The sequence below is a fragment of the Sarcophilus harrisii genome, chromosome X, assembly GCF_902635505.1.
Source record: "Sarcophilus harrisii chromosome X, mSarHar1.11, whole genome shotgun sequence".
Classification (NCBI taxonomy): domain Eukaryota; kingdom Metazoa; phylum Chordata; class Mammalia; order Dasyuromorphia; family Dasyuridae; genus Sarcophilus; species Sarcophilus harrisii.
The window spans coordinates 20,601,018-20,623,131 of NC_045432.1; the positions used below are offsets into that span (position 1 = coordinate 20,601,018).

Consider the following 22,114-nt stretch of genomic DNA (forward strand, 5'->3'; position numbering starts at 1 on the left):
CCATGGGGACACTATCAACGTTAGCCTATCTATAGATTCTGTGCTTGTCTTGATGCTTCTGCCTTTTTTTTCCCCCTCTGGTCTGCTCAATAACTTGTAAATGGGCAACATGAGTAAAAGAGCATAAAGGAGTCTAAAAAATAATGTACACATACATATATACATAATACACATATACATAGTATATGTAGATATCTACACTATACAGGCATGTGTATATGGAGATGGGCAGCAGTATGGGAAATTCAGAAAGAACAATAGTGTTTTGTGAATGGTAAGGCCCATAAAATAAGCCTAGGGACACAAAGCTGGAGGTAGGGAGATGGCTAATCCAATGGATGACCAAGCCAGGATCCCAAACATATGTTAAACCGTTGAGCCAAATCAACTGAATGACAACTTCATAGGGAGAAATGTAAAATTTTACCCTTAGGTACAAAAAGTCAATGGCCTAAGTCAAAGATGCTTTGGGACCAGAGATCAGCTCATGTGAGCAAAGTTGGGGGGGGGCGTTAATGGATGGTTGGCTTGACTGCAAGTCAATCTCGTGATCTCTCAGCACCCTACCCCAAAATCTAATGCAGTATTCGGTGTCACCAAGAGAGGCACATTGGCCAGGACCAGGGGAATGATGGATCAATGACAAAAACATATGAAGAGGGCAGGGCTGATCGATCGTTATTTTGCTTTTCTCTTCTCTGTCAAGAGAACTGGAAAATACAGAACAAATGTGGGGACTTCAAGTCACTGAACCTGTGTGAACAACAGCTTTAGAAGAATGGGATGCTATAGACTAGGGGAGATACCACAGAACCGGAGAAGGCCAACAATCTAGACTTACTTAGATGAAGAATGAAGAATGGATGGTACCTCAAGGTTTTCAAAGCACTTGGCATCCATTATTTGCTTTACTCCTCACAGCAACCCTGGGAGGAAGGTGCTCTTATTATCCCCATTTTACAGATGAAGAAACTGAGGCAGACCGAGGCAAAATGACTTGCCTGGGGTCACACAGTTAATAAGTATGTGCAGTCATTTTTGAATTTGGGTCTTCCTGCCCTCAGGCCCAGGGCTCTATCCACTGCAACAATCTGCCCATTTCACAAAAGGGAGGAGAAGCAGGTTTGTAGACCCCAAAGACTGGTAAATTTAATTTGGAATCCAGGCCAAATCTGAGGATCTTTTAGGAAAGAGATGGCCTTTGGGACATGCCATACATATGAGTATCGGTTGAAGGAACTGGGACAATTTAAGACTGGAGAAGCCCTGGTGGCTTGTGGGGAGGAAGGATAACTGGGTATCTTCAAGTATTTTAAAGGCTATCAAATAGATGGGATTGGACTTGTTTATCTTGGCCCTGGAGGGCAGGCCTAGAAGCATTGAGTAGAAATTACACAGAGCCCAACTGAGGCTTGAAGTCAGGGGGAACAGAGGACTGTCCCAAAATAGAATATTGGTCTTGAGAGACAGGGGCCTCCATCTACAATAGAGACCTGTAAGGAGAGGTCGGGTGACCACTTATTGGTACTCTTATGTTTGGGTATCTAAAGATGACCTATACTTCTGAGTGATGTGTCTCTAGGATAAGTCATGGCCTTTAAAAGTCTTACTTTCTTCTGTAAAATGGGAATAGGAACACTTGATCAACCTACTTCAGATGGTCAGGTTGAAGGATGGGCTTTGGAAGTGATGAAAGGTAACGGACACATGGAGAATTGAGGGAATCAAGCCTTGATTCTTCCAATGAGCAATTGTCACCGGAGATAAGAAATTTTATTTCTCTGGACTTTAGCTGGCTCACATGGAAAGCAAGCGGGGTGTGTGTGTGTGTGTGTGTGTGTGTGTGTGTGTGTGTGTGTATGTAATTGAACTTATCAAGCTCTAACACTTCAGAGTAATCACCGCTCATGCTAAGAGAGTTTAGAAAATTCTGGTAGGGTCTTAACCACTTAAAATTCTTCAATTATTCCCACCAGATGGCAGCAATCTTCTTAAAAAATTGAACTCCAAAAGCATTTTAAAATTAGCCATCTCAACAGCTCAAATGAAATCTTTGTTTACTGAGCTAACCAATGTGTTTAGAAAATACTTGCCTACATGGATGTGTCCAACAGCCTTTTGCCCCAGGTTTCTTAACTTAGCTTTAAGCAAATGTTTATTAAGACTCTATTGTGTGCAAAGCACTATGCTGGGGGAGAGAGGAAGCAGAGTGGAGAGCACAAATATGAATCTTATTTTCACTCCTAACTGATTTGTATGTGACGGGTAGAAAGAAAATGTTACATTAAGGTCTAAGTAGTCAATTCTTTTTTTTTTAAGCAATCAGTTCTTGCTGATGATTGTGCTGTAGTACAGCTCTAGTCTTGTCCCAGAATCTGGATTCATATCCCGGCTCTAAAACTACCAAATGTATTTTCTTCTCCATAAAATGGGGGTTGGACTTAGACTAGAGGGCCTCTTAACTAAGATAAAAGCTAATGCAGGAGTGGCCTGTCTGTGGGGGGGAATTACAAACTGCACAGCTGGAAACTGGTACCCTCACTGCCACAACTCTCAAAGATCACAGACAGAAAAGTCAGCTTCCTCCCCCCTTTACTTCCCTCATGTCAGAGTTAGAACCCAGAATGTCAGAGCTGGGAGCCTTAGAACCCAGAATATCAGAGCTTGGGAGGGGCCTTAGAACAGGCGATGTCAGGACTGGGAAGGGTCCAAGGATATGGATTCATTATTACTAGGCCCTAAGATGCCTTCAGTCAGTGTCAGAGGCTTAAGGAGAACCCAGATGCTCTGATTCTAGTCCTGTGCTTTTGCAATTGCCTCTAAAAGACCACCCACCTGCACAGCAACATATAGAAGGGTGACGGTCCAGCTCTGAGGCACAGGTTATCCCGATCATTAGAGTGTTGCTCCAAAGACACTGAATGCCAAGAAAGGCCAAAAAGCAAAGATTCATATGAAGAGGCCCCCAGCTCAGAGCTGGAAGGGGCTGAGCCCCACTCAGCCAGAAAAGAAAGCCGGGGTACGAGGTGGCCCCCAAGCCCATGTAGCAGTTTGGTCAGTATTGGCACTGAGAACTGTGTGAATAATTCAACCCTTTTTTGCTGCCAGGCTTTAAGGCCTTGGGCTTCTTGATGGTGTCTTGGTACTATTAGGTTCTAACGAGATAACAGTCCTAGAGCTAGAAGACCTCTTAGAAGTCATCTAGTCTAACCCCTTCATTTTAGAGAGGGGGAAACTGAGGCCCAAGGAGGGGCCATAAGGTCATACAAGTATGATATATTAGATGTAGGATTTGAACCCAGGCCTTGTCACTCTAGAGCTAGTGTACTGCATACTTCCTCCTTGAAAAGGAACCTCATTATTACCTCTCTGACATGGGCACATGGCTGTGGAATGGATGCCACCCGTTCTTTCAACGAGCCATATGTAACCTCCATGTGTCTCACATCAGAGACCTGCAGTCTAAGCTCTGGTGTTTTTCAGTCACATCGGCCTCTCGGTGACCCCCATTTGGGATTTTCCTGGCAAAGATCGCAGAGTAGTTGACCATTTCCTTCTCCAGCTCATTTTACAGATGAGCAACCTGAGGCAAACAGGGTAAAGCGACTTGCCCAGGATCACACAGCGACATCTAAGTCCACACTGTCTAATGTCTAAGACCACACTGAACTTTGATCTTCTTGACTCTGTGCCCCAACGCTTTATCCACTGCAGCGCCACCTAGCTGCCTCTTCCAATATGACACCAGGGAGGAAAGCAAAAGATGAGAGTGGGGGATGAGGGGGCAAGGTGGGCTTGGGAGAATCATCTGCAAGTCTTAAATAATAATCAGAGAAATGGAGTCAATGGGGCCCTTTTTCTTGTTCCGAAAGCCTGGCCAAAGGGCACCTCCATGAAAGTGGAAATACTATTGCCATTTCTTCGCTGCCTTCCCCGGCCAGAGCTCGGCCCTCCTGCCTCTTCCCATTGGAGGCTGACGGTTGTGGGGTGAGACAGAGATTGGAGGAGGTTGTCTCGGGGCTGATGGGGATGCTGCAAAGGCAGCCTCCCGGAGAAATGTCTATGCCCGACGCTTCACTGTCCAAGAATTCTGCTCTAAAACATTCATCGCCAAGATAAGGCTCGGAGACTCTAGACTCACAACTTGCTCTAGACTTAGAGCAAGAAGGGAACTCGGAGGCCATGGAGTTTACCCCTCCATTTTACAAATGGGGAAACTGAGGCCCGGATAAAGGGACCAACCCCAGGTCAGAAACATAATAACAAAGAACAAAGATGACATTTGAACCCAGATCCTCTGACTTTTCGCAGCATTGATTCAAGAAGCTCCAGGAACCTCATTTTTCAGGGTGAACTGGAGAGATTTCCTGGGCCTCAATTTCTCCATGGATAAAATCTGAAATAGATTTTCCAGGGTCAGTCCAGTCAGGATGTTATGGAATTTTATGAGATCTGGTATCATGTCCCGTAGGTCTGTTAAAAGGCCCAGTGCTCCCAGATCTTAAAATGGGGCTCAAACTAAGGGCCCACATTGAAGGGACTGGCTCTTCTGGTGTTGTGGGAGGAGGCGGTATCCTAACTGCAGTTAGGAAGGCAAGGTTTCAGTCCCAGCCCAGTCCCTTACTAGTCTGTCGTGTAACTGTGGACAAGTCATTTCTCTTCTTTGGGCCTCAGTTTCCTCATCTGTGAAATGGGGAGAAGAGTCCTTGTCCTATCTGAGCCCCTCCTCCCTTGGTCTCTCCCCTCCCCCCCCCAAATCCCTACCCCCTTAGGGAGAGGAATGGGCCAATGTGAGAGAAAGAACCCAGCCAGGGGAAAAAAGGCGTAGTCCCAATTGTGATCCAAGAGAATAAGAGAGACTTTGGGCCAAGTTAAACCAGAGTTCATGGGTAAAGCAGATCCAAGGAGTTGGGGAAAGAGGATACAACAGTCCCGGGTCCCGAGCTGGGGAGCCACAGAGGATCAGGGCAAAGTCTGCAAGCAGCGGCCACGGGGAAAGGGCACGGGGAAGGGCCGTGGGAGCCCGGGAGGGCGGCTCCTGGAGCTGGCGTGGAGGCTGCTGCGGGCTTTCTGCTCCCATTACCCACCCCCTCCTTGGGATCCTCAGGGGCCTGGGCAGGTTTAAGCAAAGCCCTCTGGAAGGAGAGAGTGCCAAGGAGATGGGAGCTGTCATTAATCATCTGAAAAAGAGGTAGTGGAGGAAGTTTGGGGGTGGGGGAGACAGGGGGTGCTGTCCGAGGCGTGGGAAAGTCCTCTGGGCAACTGGCAGGCTGGCTGCTGTCCACCGGGGGAGGAAAGAGCCAACCAGCTCCCGGAGACTAGGCCAGGTGAAGCGTCCAGTGAGCGGAGCAAGGGGGATGATGCAGGAGGGAAGCGGAGGTCTGGGTTCCACTTCAGAACTCCCCCTCCCTAAGCCTTAATTTTCCTCTCTGTAAAATGAAGGGCTTGGCCTAAACAGCACCTGGGGGATCCTTTAGCTCTAGATCTAGAGCCCTATGTGTAACATTGGGTAAGTCACTTCCCCTCCCCAGGCTTAGTTTCCCCCTCTGTAGAAGAACCAAAGAAACCCACACATGGAAGGGAATCAGACAAGATGATCTCTGACATTCAGTGAGACTATGATTCCTGTCTTACATGGGGCAAGCCACTTCTATTCCCTAGGCCTCCGTTTCCTTTTCTGTAAAAAAGTAAAGGTAGCTAGACTAGGTGACGTCTAAGGTCCCTTCTGTCTCTGACCTTGTCTTTAGCAAGATACTGGCAATACAGAGAACCCTCTTTAGACAATACATACATACACACATGGCAGCTAGGTGGCGCTGCAGTGGATAGCAAGCTCGGGCTAAAGTCATGAGGACGGAGTTCAAATCTGTTCTCAGAAACGACAGGGGCAAGTCGTTCTACTCCATTTGCCTCAGTTCCTCATCTGGCTAATGAGCTGGAGAAAGAAATGGCAAAGCACTGAAGAATCTCTGCCAAGAATGGGATCATGCGATTGATACAACTGAGCAACGGCAGCAACAACAACAACACACACAGACACACAGACACACAGACACACAGACACACAGACACACATGCTCTACCAGAAAGGGGCTATTTTTTCCTTTTATTTCGGCTTTGAAAAAGAGTTTATCCTTAAAGACTTGCTAGGGAAAAGTGAGAAGTAGCTGTGTGTTTCTTTTCATTATGGGCTGTGAAAAAGCTGGAACTAACTCAAAGAGGAGAAGGCTGGGATATTTATAACTGGTTTTTCAAGTGTAAAGTGGGGAAAGGATTGCGATTCTTGAAGCAATTAGCAATATGTTGTTTTCAAAAAGCGACCCGGAACTAGAAAAGGCGCAAGAAGAGGTCGCTCTTGGTAACCGGGCCTTTGAGGAATAGCTAACTGCCTGGGTCCCCCATGCCGAGGCCCAGAGGCCGCTGGGGGAGGCCGTGGGACCCGGCCAGGAGACGGGGTCGGGAGGAAGGGTAAAGGCTGGAAGGGCCGGGGTTCTGGCTGGGCACTTATCGGAGCGGAGAACATCTGTGAAGTGCTTTGCGAATGTCAGCATTGCACACATCCCAGCCGCTCGCAGTTCCGCCGAAGGCGCTTCCCCATCTGGGACCGCGTACCTTTGGAGCGGCTCCTTTTCTTAGTCGGCCTTTGCCAAAGGCAGGGCCCGGTTCTGTGCTCTCTCCCCTCCTTGCTTTTGCTTAGAACTTCCCTACAACTGAACGTTCTCTCTTGTCTTGACCAACTCTTCCCTCCATCCTTCATTTTTGAACATCCTTCAGTGCCCCAAGCAATACACTTTACCTTATGAAATCTTCCTCCCCTATTCTGGGCCGGGATGAACTCTCCCACACTGCCAGGTACTGAGCCTATTCTGATGGGCATTGCACGGGAGGGGTGCCGTAGAAAGAGAGAGAAATTTTGGCTTTGCCATTTATACCCTGTATGGCATTGGGCCAGTCACTTCCCTTCCCTAGGCCTCAGTTTCCTTCTCTGTAAAATAAGAGGGTTGAACTAGCTGCCCTCACAGGTGGCTCTGTCAGCCTGTAACTGCCTTCTAGATCTCGACTCCCTGGGTTATTCACGTGCCTTCGCTTGGGGTCAAAGGCCGGTTTAGTTAGTCACCTCAGTCTCTGCTCCCATCTTGTCAAATAATAGAACTCGATCATTAGGATGAATGAGGTAACACGGAAGCTTTAGACTGGTAGTGAAAAGCTCTGTGACTCTGGGCACACTTTCCTCATCTGTAAAATGGGAATAGTAATGCTTTTATTGGAGGCAGCTAGGTGGCTCAGTGGATAGAGCCCTGGTTCTGGAGTCAGGAAGACTTGAGTTTAACTCCACTTCAGATAAGTACTACCTGTGGGATCCTGGGCCACACTTCACCCTGTCTGCCTCAGTTTCCTCATCTGGAAAATGAGCTGGAAAAAGGAATGGCAAACTTCCCCGGTACCTCTGCCAAGAAAACCCCAGGGACAGCATCAGTGTGCTGTGGTTCCCGGGGTCAGGAAAGGATGGGTATGATCAAACAAGACAAGACGAGTCTTTGACCGGCCACCTCAGACTTACTTTGAGGAAAGGGCTTTAGAACTGGGTGTGCTAAGCTGAGAAGCTGTAAGAGGCAGTACGTCCTAATGGCTAGAGAGTCGGCCTCCAAGTCAGGAAGATCCTTATCTCTTTGCCTCTGTACCCCTAATTTCTGATGCCTAGAATGCCCCACTTCCTTACCACTACCTCTGGAAATCTCAGAATCCTTTCTAATCTCGGTCCAAGAATCGCCTTCCATTGGAGAGCTTTCCTGATCCACCCTCCTGCCCCCAACTACCCTGGATTATTTTTGGCGCGATCCATCCGTAGGCACGCGCTTCTCCGAAGAGCACAGAGGTACCACTGAGGTTTGTTCTGTGATCAGATGACCCCAGGCTGGAAGTGCTTCTTTTTATGCCCACATCTCAGCCATCTTGGGGCTGATCCCTTACATCCCTGGTGATTGTCTCTGATCTATCTTCTGATCCACGCTAGCTGTGTGACCCTAAGCAAGTCATTTGATTTCTCACACTAGAGAGCAGGAAAGTAGAAGGAGTCTCTTTGCAGAGAGTTCACCGGTGCAAAGTCTCTATCTCCAAAACACACAAGGAAGGAAGAAGGAACCGAGATGACCATCTCCGGGCCTGCAGACTGTGCCTCCCGCCTGACCGCAGTGTTTCATGGGGATTTGCCCCGGAGGCCCAGGGAAGAACTGGCCCAAGGTCACCCACGGGCTCCTGAAGGATCATGGGAAGCCACCGACTCCATCCCCCCATTTTACAGAGGAGGACGCTGAGAGCCTGGAGGAAAGGGACTCATTTGGGGTCACGCCATTAGCTTCTGCTCAGGGATCTACAGGCCAGGCACTCCCTACTCTAAGGTCACCCAGGGGTCACAAACCGCCTCGGGATCCAAGTCCCGGACACCACATTCGCTCTGCGGTGCCGTGGCCGAGCGGGAAAGCCCCCGGATCATTTGGGGCCAACCCTGGAATGCACGGTATGATGGGGGGGGCGGGGGCGGGGGCGGAGGCCAGCACACAATTCTATCACATATCATTTTAATGAGCCTGGAGAACAGTCCAAACGATCAGGCCGTATTCAAAGCTCATTAAGTTGGAAGCCGGCTGCTTTAGCGTCTGATCCCATTGGCTGTTTCTTTTTTATTTGTTTACCCGAAGTAAATGTTTGATGTACACTGAGTGTGCAAATAACAATAAATTGGCTCGCAGGGGAGGGGGAGCCGGGGAAGGTGGGATGCCTGGCCCCGAGAGGCTAAGTTCTAAGTGTGTGAACACTTTGGAACATGGGCATGTTCTTCAGATTGGAGTCCCGGTGACCTTTTGGGGGTTAGGGAGCAAAGAGGGACCTCAGTTTTCTCAGCTGTAAAATGGATTGCTAGGACCTGATGATTTCCCACTCAAATGAATCTATGACCTAAGAGTCCTGCCACTCACACTTCTTAAGCTGGGCAGCTGTGGTTCTTTAACCTTTGCCTCTAGGGGTGGAGAGAAGCTCCCTCCTCTCTCTCTTGCCCAGGTGAGGGCCTATGGGTACAGAATGTTGCATGTCCTGTGATAGAGGCTTGATGCGTTGGTTTTACCAAACTTACTTTCAAAAAGAGACATCTGGTGCCATGATACTAGAGAGAGAGTCAGCCTTGGAAGCCTCACTCGCCTTTGACACAGACTGGCTGTGTGACCCTGGGGAAGTCACTTTACTTTCTCAGGTCCCAGGCTATAGTCTAAAACCCAAAGATGCAGCCAAGGGAGATGTAGGACTGCACTGGTGAGGGAATTTCCTCACTGGCCCTTTTCCTATACCAATGGCAACACGGGCCCCATCATTATTGGAGGCAGCATGGGACTGTGAATGGAGAGCTGGCCTCGGAAGTCAGTGAGGCCCAGAGTTCAAATCTTACCCCACAATGGGATGACTGGCTGCCCCTGGAAACAGCACTTTACTGCTGTCTGCCTCAGTTTCCTCATTTGTAAAATGGGGATGATAATGGCACCTACCTCAAAGGGATATTGTGATGATCAAATGAGCCACTTATTATAAAGCTCTCAGCATAACTCCTGGAACATGGAAACCACTTACTAAATCCCTTTTTCCTCCTTCCTTCCTCCCTTTTTTCCTTCTTTCCTTCTCTCCCTTACTTTCCTTCTTCCTTCATTTTCTCTTTTCTTTCTTCCCTTCCTGCTCATTTCATTCCTTCCCTTCTTTTTTCCTTTCTTACTTCCCTTCTTCTTTCCTTCCTTCCTTAACTTTCTTTCTTTTTTTCTTCCCTCCCTCTTTCCTTCCCTCTCTTTTTCCTTTCTTCCCTTTCCTCCTTGCTCCCTTTCTTGTTTCCTTCCTTCCCTTCCTCTTTCTTCCTTTACTTTCTCTTTTCTTTCTTCCTTTCCTCCTTCTTCCTTCCTTTCTTTATTCCATTTTTCTTCCTTCCCTTCTATCTCCTTTCCTTCCCTTTCTTTTTCCTTCTTTACTTGATTCCTTCTGTCCCTCTCTTTCTCTTTTTTCTTCCTTTCCTTGCTTTCCCCTTTCTTCTTTCCTTCCTTCCTTTACTTTCTGTTTCCTTTCTTCCTTTTTTCCTTCCCTCCCTTTCCTTCTCTCTCTTTTCCCTTCCTTTCCTCTCCTCCTTTTCTTCCTTCCTTCTTTCCTTCCCCTTCTTTTTCCTTCTTTCCTTCCTTCCCTTTCTCTTTCCTCCCCTCCTTTTTCCTTACCTCCCTTTTTCCTTCCTTCCCTTCTTCCTCCTTTTCTTCCTTCTATCCTTCCTTCCTTTCCCCTTTCCTCCTTCACTTTCTCTTTCTTTTCTTCCTTTCCTCCTTCCTTCCTCTCTTCATTCCCTTTTTTCTTTCTTCCCTTCTTTCTCCTTTCCTTTCCTTCCCTTTCTTTTCCTTCCTTCCTTTCCTTTCCTCCTTCCTTCCTTGATTCCTTTCTTTCTTTCCTTTCCTTTTTCTTCCTTTCTTTCTTCTTTTCTTCATTTACCCTTTCTTCCTTTCCTTTCCTCCTTTTCTTTCTTCTTTTTCTTTTTCCTTCCTTCCCTCGTTCCCTCTTTTCTTTCTTTCCTTCCTTCTTTCTCCCCCTTGCTCCCTCCTTCCTTTCTTCTTTCTCTCCCTTCCTCCTTCCCTCCTTCCCTCCTCCAGGGCTCTCGAAGACTGCTCATTTCTGTGTAGGCGTCCAATGGCCACTGGTCAAAGCCATTTCTGTGTAGGCGTCCAATGGCCACTAGTCAAAGCCATTTGCTCACTAAGCCTTCCCTGTGCCAATGAAATCACAGGTTCAGAGCAAAACAAGACTTTTTGTTACAAGGGATGGCTTGCTGGGAAGAGGAAGACTATATTCAGGAATGAGGATGACAGGAAAACAAAAGCTGTCAATAAAATTTTATCCCTGTGCATTAGTACGGCGATGGTTTTTCTTTTAAACGGTCTTTTAATGTGTCTCAGAGCTTTGGATTCCTGGAGGGTTATTGTGAGAATCAGATGATTCAACAGATAGAAAGGATTCTGGAAAACCTAACACACTAAACCCAGTGGTCCTCGGCCTTAACTCCCTGAAAGACTTGGGCTTTCCAAAAAATTTTGCATCTTGACCTAAAAAAAAATAAGCATTTGTATTTGAGTCCCTTTCTGTGTATAGGCTAATTGAGGAGAATTTGCTATTCCATGTTCTAAAAAACATGAAAACAAGTTTTGGTGGCTCGGTTTCCTTACAGCTGGCTTCCAGTGTAAGCACAGGTTTTGGTTTATGTTTTCTGAGAAGTCCCCACGGCCAGAGGGATCCGTGATGCAGACGAGGGCCTAGAAAACTGTTGACTATTATTTCCTTATCAGTCCTGCCCAGAGTTCTAAGGTTCCTTCTGGTTCCGATCCTGTTGACTTTCTACCCCATGTGTTGTTAAGGCAGCTGATTATGGCACAAAGACCCAGGTACCAGAAATCACAAGATTTGGACTCGAGCGCCGACTGTTCTTTCCATGTCTCTTCCCTCTTTGGGTCTGTTCATGTGGAACACGGGGATAGTGATCTCCTGACCCCACTCTCATCCAGGGAGCATGGCAGGAAAGGCCCTTTGTTAGGCCGGCCCCTGGGGCAATAGTGACGGTCAAAGCAGTGGTTGGCCACGGCCATCAGGTGCTACCACAACGCCAGCTGTCACTCCTTACTCAGTTCCCGGTCATTTGCCGAGACGTACAAGACACAAAGGGACCTCGGACCACCCGGCCAGTTGGACACGCTCTTTCTGCTCACCTTAGTGGCTGTGTCATGGTGCAGGGCCATCAAAAAGTCCTGGTGTGTGCCAGTGAGGTGGGAGGAGGAGGAGGGGACGGCAAGGGGGGGAGATAGCAGCTCTGGTTGGTATGCACGCGAGTACACGAGCCATGGGGGCATTCCTTTCAGAATGGGTGAGGGAACAGCCCGAGAGGGGTAATTGCTTTCAATTAGGCCCAGAGAGGGAGACAAGAGGGCCGAGCTTTTTGTGGGGGCTCTTAGTATTTGCTGGGTTGATTGCTTATAATAAGGTACCGGGGGAGAGGAATAGGTTTGCCTTCCTCCCATTCTGATTTCTGGATCAAAGTGCCTTAATGAGCCTGCTTTTCTCGTGAAAGAGGCGAATCCCCGAAGGAAGCAGCGTTTGGGTGGTGGGGGAAGGGGGAGGGAGAGGAGGGATACTGGTTCCAGGCAGATGGAAGCACAGAGCAATGAGAAGTGGAGTTCCAATCAGCTTTCCTTCCCCCCCACTGGCCAGAGCATCAGCAAGCTGGGTTGGAACCTTCTGGCCTGGAGCCTAGGCCAGAGAATGGGAGGGTGCCAGGCTAGGGCCGGGAGCTGAGGAAAGGCAAGGGGAGAGCCCCCTGGGAAAAAGTGAGGTCCTTCCCAGCAGTTGGCTAGCCACAGAGCCACAGCAGAGCCCCTTGGAAAAATGCTGCTGCCTGAAGAGCCCGAGAGAGAAAAAAACACCAATTCCTGTTCATCTCTGGGTAAAGTGGAGTAGGAAATTTACTGGGTGGATTTGGCAAGCAAGACACAGACTCTGTGCAGGATGGAGCCGAGCTGGACAGAGCGGAACCCCGTGGGGAGCAGGGAAGAGGCGGCTCTTGCCCCAAACCCGAACGAGAGCTCCGGCATCTCCTCGACTCAGAGCCTTAGAGCTGGCAACTGATAAAAGCCACAGGGACTCCGCTTTCTCTGGGTAGAGCTTAGGACCTTGAGAGAAGGGAAAGCTGAGAACCAGGTATTAACTGGCTAGTAGAGGGCAGCCCTGGGGATCTAGCTGTGTGGGTGGCTTTCCTCTAAGCACAAGATCACAGAAGCATGGCCTGTGAGCTAGATGGAACCTCAGAGGCGCAGCCCTCTCATTTTACAGATGGAGAAACTGAGGCGAATGAGTGATAGAACTTCAATACAAACCCGGGTTTGCTGACTCCAAGCCCAGGGCTCTTCCTAGCAGACAATGTGTGTATCTTTGGGTTTCTTTCTATTTTCTGTTGCCCTGGAGAAGTCTTGTATACTGGGATTATCCAGAATGCTTTGGGAACTGCCTCGAGTTTTAGGCCTTGAATACATAAAGGGGGCAGGCAGTGAGGGATAAAGCTGTTTAACAGTGCTCAGTGACAGCCATATACTTGACATCTTTTAAAGCCCTTCCCTATTTCTTCCGTTGTGCCTAGGAAAGAGGTGTCAGCTTGTATATATTCCTCAAAATTTGGGGCAGGGCCTGGAGCAGAGCCGTGTTCCTTGGTCCTTTGACCCCAAGTGGCCACTTAAATAGATTTAATTAATTTAATCAAATAGATCAATTACATAGATTAAATTAAAATTTCCTAACGAGGACTGAATCTGTAGCTGGACAGCCATTTACTGCTACTCAGTGGGTCCACCCAACCACAGAGGGTCCTGTGGTGTGTTTGGGGCTCCTGACGGATTCGGTGGGATGCAAGGGGGTAGAGTGTCCCAAGCCGTGTAAGCTAGTCTGTGTCTAACCTTGATTCTTTCTCAGATCACGTGAGAAGAAAATCCATTTGACAAACAAAAATTCTGAACGTACCTCCAAGGGTCATCCCTGCTTCATAGCACTTTCGGAGCCGGCATGATGGGCAATTTTTCCTCCTGAATTTATCGATGGTGCAATCATTCCTGCTGGCACACAGGTACTTTTGTTTCCCTAAAAGAGCAAAAGACAGAAGCAGACGGACCCGTTAATGTGTCTCCAGAGTGTTTCCTTGAGTTGTTTCTAGGCAAGAAGGGCAGAAAGATACATTCTGTCTGGTGAGTGAAGGAGACAAAAGACCGGCAAGGAAAAAGCTGAAGTCCAAACCAATGATTAAAATGAACTGGTCCGACATTGGTGGGAATCACATAAACATCCATATGAGGCAGGGACGAACAAAGAGACTAAACCAACTGTTACGGTAATCGAGTGACTACAAGATGTCTGGTTGTCATTAAAACCATTAGTACCCACGAGTCAATGATCACAACTTAAAATTACCATTGTTTGTTCACAGCAAGGATGTGGGCTCAGCCAACACTCCCCCATATTGACACCTGTAATTGTGTCATTGTAATTAAGGCTTTGTCTTCCTGATTGTTTTTCAAAACAACATTACGAGTCAGAACCTGTAATAAACAACTTCACGGGGATCAAGAAATGGTTCAATGACTGCTGGAAACCGTATGTAAGATACAGAGATAAAAGGAAGGGGAAACCCAGGTTTTTGGTAATGAACCACCAAAAAAGGAAGTAGGATGGCATGGGGGGAGTTGTGAAAGAGGAGATAGTTTTCATAAAGTGAGACTTAAGAACTCTTTTAGTTCTAATGAGCAACAACTTAAGCCTTTTGATGCTCCCAGTGGATGGAGGAAGACATCAAGGAGCCAAAAACTCAACAAAGCATTTATTGAGTGCCAACTATATGCCTGACTTTGTGCACCTTTAGTTTAAAAGGCAAATGCTCCATTCCCTCCCTCTCCCCAGCTCTTCCTCTAATTGTTTTGGTGAATGATTGTTTTTGCTGGGGTGGATAGGGATGAGTAATGTGGACTTTTTTTTTTTTTTTTTTTTTTGCTATGTTTGTTATACCCTGAAGTAGATAGAGAAGGGAGATTTAATGGGAATCGACACTTAGTAGCAAGATAAAAGAAACATTATAGGTAATCTGAGTGTTTGAATAAGAAGGACCTTAGGACATGGGACATGGAATTTTAGAGTTGGAAAAAGCTATATGAAATTAAGAAGGGGCATTTAAACAAAAATTGTCAGAGCTAGAAGGGAAGTGGAAGAGAAAAGGTCAGGGTAGGGAGAGGGAGAGCTGTAGAATATGGAATGGCAGCACTGGGTGGGACTTAAAACATAAATTATAAAATGTTCAAAGTGGAAGGGAGTTCAGAATAAAGAACACAGAATAATGGCAGAAATGGAAAGGACTTTAGAACAGAAAGTCATTTAGTTCAACTCTTTTTTCTGGATTATGGAGAGATTAATTTTCTTCTCGCTTTTTGGGGGCTCATCATAGAGTCCCAAATCAGAGACGGTAAAGGTAGCTTATCCATCACATTGGATCATTCGTGGTAGGAAATATACAGGGACCATCTGCCGGTCGGTGGCAGGAACTATGATCCCCAGAACCCCTCTCGGTAGTACCATTAGCTTCGATGTTAGTGGAGCTGTATACACACAACTCTAATAATTGCCTCATCTCTCTTCCTTGCTTTCTGCTAAGGGTTTTAATATCTACATGATGATATGTGTGGTGTGTGTTTCCTATTGTCCTGGGATATCACGACACAGTGCAGTGTATTCTGAGGCAGTGCCTAGGATATCACTTGTCCACTCAGGAACTCTGACCAGGACCTGGCGGCTCCTGCTTTGGAACCACTCTACTGTTAGTGAAACAGATTTGGGACAGCAGCCATTTTCCCTTTTTATTTGGTCCCTCAGGAAAGGGAACAAGATGGGAAGGACCAGGTAGTGGGAATCCTTACCCCATCTTTCCTATAGATTGTTCCTGACCATCCCTACAGAGAGACATAAGATCACACAATTAGAACTCTACCTGGAAGGTCCCTTGGTGGCCATCGAGTCCAGTTTCTTCTTTTCATAGAAGGAGAAACTGAGGCCCAGGGAAAGGAAATGATCTCTTAGAAGTCATCTAGCTTCCCTTCCATTTTACAGGTGACTTCACCAAAGTCATACAGGTAGTGAGGGTGTCAGAGGTAGGATTTTGAGTGCCATTTTAGATATCGTGAGAACAGGGAGCTGGGAGACAGGTCTTGTATCAGAAGGAAAGCAGTCCAAAGACAAAGGCCAATCTGTTCTCTGTCGAACGGTCCATATCCCGTGGCAGCCATTTGAGCACTTAGTCTCCTATTGAGGCAGCTCACAGGCTGCTGGATGCTCTTAGCCCCTAGCTCTCATGCTGTCGCCTAGGTGACCGCGGAGGCAACCTGTTAACGCCCACTCCTCTCTAGCTCTTCATCCTTGGGGGCTACTAATGTTACACTGCCATATTCTTTGTCTGACATTGTTGACCTCCATCAGCCAAATTACATCAACAACCTATAATCAAGATCTAAATCACTGAGAAAGAATAATCCCCTCTCTCTGGTTGCAGGAGACAAGGCCGCAGCATGATCCTGAAAAACCAAGCTGGCACTCAAATACTTGATCATTTTGCTTATTAGAAGAGATTAGAACACTCCAGCCCCTTGGGAACCAGAATGATTGTAGAGACCGGAGAAGAGGCCCTTTCAGAGGCAGCTGCCTCTAAAAATCCACACTGCCTTCTCTCTACCCTATTTATCACCAGGCTCTTAAGAAGGCCCTAAAGTTTCCCCTGGAACCCCATTGACAAATACAACGGTGGTCCTGTACTCAGACAACTGGCTCGAGTCCTTCCTCCAATCATTTACCTTCACTGAGCCTCAGCTTCCCCCTAAGTAAGGCTGTGGGCTTGATGCCATCTGTGGTCTCTTCTAGTTCTAGCTACATGATCTTAGAGATGGTTGTATATAAGTCATTCTGCTTCCATGAGGATCAGTTTCCTCCCCTGTTAAATGAAGGGAGTGGCCTTCATGGCCACCACGGTCCTTTCCCGTTCTAGGTCTAGGAGTCTCTGATTCTAGTGGTACTAATAGGGTGGGCCCAATGGCTGTTCCCACACAGAGCCTTGGAACTGGTGAGGTTTTTTCACTTCGTTCACTGAGAAAATCACAATTATGGAATCTCTGATGCAGAAAAGCCCAAGGGGGAATCTAGTCCAACTTGTATCTCAGCAGGAATCCTAATAAATAGCCACTCAGCCTCCCATGACAGGGGACTTATCTCTTCTCAAGGCAGCCAATTCCATGGTTGGTCACCTCTAATTGTTAGGAAGCCTTTTCCCTTTAATATTCAGATTGAATTTACCTCCCTTCAACTTCTGGGACCAAGAAGAACAAGTCCAATCGAGAACCTAGTCGATGGTGAAAAAGCTAGAGAGGGGGGAGGAAGCTCCTACAAACCAGTATCAGTTAGCTGGTCTTGGACTATGACCTGTGGGAACACTGAGGAACTTGCCTTTGTTGGAGCATTTCAAGCTGTGAGGCACCTTCATAATCATTCAGAATAATAATAGCTACTAACATTTATGTAGCATCTCCTAAATGCCAGGCACTGTGCTAAGTGCTTTCGAGACTCGTAATAACCCTGGGAAATAGGTGCAATTGTGATTTTCATTTTACAGATGAGGAAATGGAGGCAGTCAGGTTAAATGATTTAACCAAGGTCACACAGCTAATAAATGTCTGAGGTAGGATTTATATTCAGATCTTCCTAAATCAAAACTCAGCTCTCCACCCACTGTACCACCAGCTGCCAACTTGACAGAGTCAAGAAGTCCTCAATCTGAATCTGGCCTCACATACAAGTGTGTGACCCCCAAGTTATTTTTATCTTTTTAAGCTAGCTTCAGTCCCCTCATCTGTAAAATGAGGAGGTTATTAGACTTTGATAGTCCCTAAGGTCCCTTCCAGCTCTCAATTTATGATCCCATAATCCTCCTTTACTGATGAAGAAATTTCTATCAGGGTACAGTGGAGAGGACACTGGATTTGGTTAAGGGAACATGGGTTCAAGCTGTATATTTTTACCCACTTTAGAAGATACTTTATGTCCCCTCCGGGGCCGCCAACATCCCTTTCCAGCAGTTTCATTTTCCTGCTCTCCTCTATTTTGGTTCAAACAGCATATATTAAATTAAACGCACAAATACCGTGTCACCAAGGTGGGAGGTCAAGTGTCTCTCTCTTGAGTGACCTCGACAGGGACGTGAAAGGAGATAAGCCATATGTGCCCATTAAGGACAGATTCTTCAGGGTAGGTTTCAATGAGTCCTAGTTCATTTTCTTCCCAGTGTGTTATTCTGCTAGCTGAGCTTAAGGACCCCAAGCCAGTGCAACAGGATAGCTATCTCCGAGGGTTCAACCTCACCTCCCTCACCAGCAAGGGACACAGCACTAGCAGGTAGTTACAAAACTACTATTTCCATATTTCCAAGAGTTATGTTTTTTTTAATGCAACTCAAGATCCCATGAACTCTTTGGGCAGCCCCACCACAATTGATGAGTTTGCAGGCCATTAAAATCTCCGGGTTCTTGTCAGTACTGTTGCCTAACCATGTAATACTGACGATGATTTTTTGTACCCCAATTCAAGACTTTACATTGATCCCTACTGAACTCCAGTTTAGCAGATCTAGCCCAATATCTAGGCAGGTCTAAAGTTTTTGTATCTTTACTCTGTCACCTAATGGGTAGATATTAGCTAATTCTCCTAGCTTTGGGTCACATGCAAAGCTGATCTTATCCAAATCATTGGAAAAAAAAAGTTAAACAGCACAGGGCCACATACAGATAGATCTCTAGGGATTTCTTTACCATAGTAAAATTTAATTTTTTTAATAACCATATTAATGGCCATTAATTATTAATTTCATTTTGAGTCTGGACTCAACCAACTTGGAATTCACGTTATTGCCATTTTCATCAAATTCACATCTTTTTATACGTGCTCAAAAGCTTTGCTAAATCTAGGGAAAGTATATCCCCAGCATTCTCCTCATCTGTTAGTTTAGTCATCTTGTCAAAAGAAGAAATAAGGTTAGTCTGGCACGACCTGTTCTTGATCATAACTGCCTTTTCTGGTTGTTTGTCAACCACCTCTTTAATGATCAGTCCTAGAGTTTTCCTGGGAATCAAAGTGGAGAGTTCTCTTCTCTTTTCTGAAAATGGAACATTTGCTCTTCTCAAATCTGGTGTATCTCTCCTGTTTTCAATGACTTCTAAGCTCCAAATGTTAGACCTCATGAAATCTCATCTTCCTAGGTAGTCTCTGAATTCCCTGGGGACCGTGGCTCCCTTCACCTTTGCCTTGGCCAAGTACTGCTGCTGTTGCTGTTTCAACCTCTCCATAGGGCCACCAGAGATCATGTGTGGGAGGGCTAGACCACTGGCTAATGCACAACCTCATTTTCTTTGGGTCATTTTTTATCCTGCCATCTAGGACTAGTAACTTACCCTCCTTCTCCTTCCTACATCCTACTCTAAGAACTGCCATCATACCATTGCTACCATTGCCTCTGGAAGGAGGAATGTCCAGAGACTTCCTGGTGGTTACGCTCGCCATCCCATGATTTCCAACTCTAGATGAACTTCTATTCCCCTAGATGTGTCATCTCCACCAGGAGAACGTTAGCTCTTAAGGAGGAGGGACTGTCCTTCCTTTTGGATTTGACTTCTCATAACTTAGCCTGGCACCTGGAACCCAAGTGAGCACTTCATTCATTCTCTCCTTTGTTTCTCAGACACTACTCTTTCTTGATTCGCCTCCTACCTGACTGTGACAGTCCCTTTTTCTCTTTATCTCCTGAACAACAACATCCTGACAGTCATCCCTCCCTGGATGTACCGGAGACAAATCAAACACAATCTGCCTAAAACAGAATTCATCATCTGTCCCTCCTACCACACCTCCTCCAAACTTCTGGTCCCTCGGGTCTGTGACCTCAATGGGACCTTTGACTCTTCTCCCTTACTCTTTACTCCTAATCATTTGCCTCATCAATTTCATATATATAACACTTTTTGAACCTGTTCCCTCCTTCACATGATCACATCTTAGCTGACCTTTCAATTGGTCTCCCGGGCCCCTGGCCTCTCCCACGGCTACCAGGGGTTGTCCTCAGTTAGACTTTATTGCTTCAAAACAAAGGAAACCACAGCCAACCAGACAGCTGTGGTTCCCTATTGTCACCAAAATAAAATATTAACCCCTCAGTTCACTATTCACAGTCTGACTCTCATCTACTTCTTCAGACCTTTCATTTCACACTCTGACGTTCCAACCAAAGCGGAATGCCAGTTGTTCTCTAAACCGGACATGTCATCTTCCACCCCGACACCTTCACCACGTCTCTAATGCTATCCCTCATCACCTCTAGTTTCCTTTAAATGGCTCCTCCATCCTGACGTTGTTTTGTATTGACCTGTTTCCATGTTGTATTCATGCACCATTCTTCTTACCCTATCTCGCCTTTACAGTAGAACATATGTGGGGTGAGGGCTGCTGGACTTTTGGCGTTGTGTGCCAAGTGCGCTGCACAGTAAACACTTTTTATCGATTGAAATGACTTGAATAAGAGCTTCCATTTCTACATCGCTTTGGGGGCTTAAAAAATCCATCAGACCCGAGTTCAAATTCCATTTAACTTTCTAGGGACTCAGTTTCCTCTTTTATAAAAGTGAGGGACTTGAGTGAGGATTTCAAATCAAGTCTTCCAAGTCTACTATGATGAGCTTCCTATTTGTACTACTCTCACCTTCCCTTCCCACAATCCCCTCAGAGGAAGCCAAGAACAAAGGAATTGTTTACTAAGTATCTGGTGCCTGACCTAATCTGCGGTAGATGAGGAGCTATTCTAAGGGATTGCTTTGTCTTTGCTCCTTCACTTTTCCACAAGCTGTCCCAAAGGACTTTGGGCCTTTCTTGTTAGCTCAGGGTACTTCCTACAGGGCCTGGAAGGAAGAGAGCACCACTTGGTCCCATCAGACTCTCAAAGGTAAGAATTAGAGCTCTCTCTTTATGTCAGCCTGGTGAGTAAGGGAGTCATGTGACAACTGTGCAAGGCAAGATTTCTCCAGATGGCTGCTGATGTCCGTGGTGATACTCAGGTCCTGTGATTCCCTACGCTTCCTTGCATCACGCAGGAAAACACCAAATCCCAGTGAGGTGAAACAGATGCCCAGGTTCTCCAATTCCAAAGCCTCCAGTATCCTTTTCACTGTACCCCAGCACCACGAGGATGAATCTCTCTAGAAAATCCATTAAAGTTTTGGTAGGGACCACGTTCTGAGGTCCAAATTCCCCAAGTCCCGTTCTTTAACTGGGCTTGTCAGCCATCTGGATCAGTCTGCTGGGTCCTCGGCCTCGCTTCATGACCTTGGTCGGGTTACTTTAGCTCTCGGAATCTCAGTTTCCCCTTCTCGGAATTACTCTGGCCTTTGCCGTTCACAGACTGCACAAAAAAGGATTTAGTCTGAGATTGTGTCTATGTGTGTGTTCACTCCTACCTTTCTCTTAAACACCTGCAAGCATTCTTCCATCAGTTCCGCAACACCCTAGGGGGTTTACTAATCCAATTGAGGCCTGTCTGAATAGCTGCTCCTCAAGGAAGGTCAATTGCATTGAGAAAACACTGCCATTTTAATTGTGATTCATGCAACAGATGTGTTCCTGAAAACTGTGGGTAAATCAAATTCAATGTGAAATGTCCAAGGGGAGCTGGTTATTTGAAGGCACCCCATGTTGCATCCTCTCCAAAAGAAAAATAAATCCTTTGAAAGTGAATAAACACCTGCTCCTATGGTTTCACAGTTCTGTGATGACTGAGGAGTCCACCTGAATCAAGGCAGATACCTTGCTATCGTGTTTCACACCTTGTTGATCTTCTATTGGGAGGCACTAGTCCCTCCCAAAAGATTTCCTCAGTGGCTGCCATTGTGGCACGGGGAAATAGGAAGGCTGCCCATGCTTGTGAAATACCCTCCCTTCTCTCCTCCCATTGGTAAAATCCCTTGTTCCCTTTATGGTTCAACTTCAGTACAGCCTTCTCTGTCTCCTGTCTCTGTCTCTCCCTCTCTCCCTTTGTTTCTATCTCTGTCTCTTCTTTGTCATTCTCTCTTTGTCTCTGTGTCTGTCTCTCTTTTTTCTCTGTCTCTGTCCCTTTTCTGTCCACCATCTATTTCTGTGTTTCTCCCTCTCTTTTTTTCTCTGTCCCTTTTCTGTCCCTCTCTCTCTTTGTTTCTGTGTCTCAAGATCTCATCTTTCTCTCTGTCTCTGTTTCTCCCAGATTCTCATGCCCTTCCTCCGGTACTAGTTGTTGTTCTAGCTTATGAAGGCCTCTGAGGGGAGGGGCTGTGTTTGTGATTTTGTCTGTATTCTCAGTGCCCAGTATGTTGGCCATTGTCTAGTTGGGCGAGTCATAGGCGCTTAATAAATGCTCCACCGATCATATTTTTAGAGCTGACGAGAAACCTTAAAAAGTCATTAAGTCCAG

The 22,114-nt window shown here is 46.5% G+C and overlaps 1 protein-coding gene across 1 annotated transcript in view; it reads right to left on the minus strand.

The window, feature by feature from the left end:
• The window catches only part of AR (androgen receptor), a 193,714-nt gene that overhangs the window by 27,894 nt on the left and 143,706 nt on the right, over nucleotides 1-22,114 (minus strand). Inside the window, exon 3 of the mRNA XM_031944841.1 lies at nucleotides 13,570-13,686. Coding sequence (XP_031800701.1) covers nucleotides 13,570-13,686 — 117 coding nt within the window. The remainder of the gene's footprint in view (nucleotides 1-13,569; nucleotides 13,687-22,114) is intronic.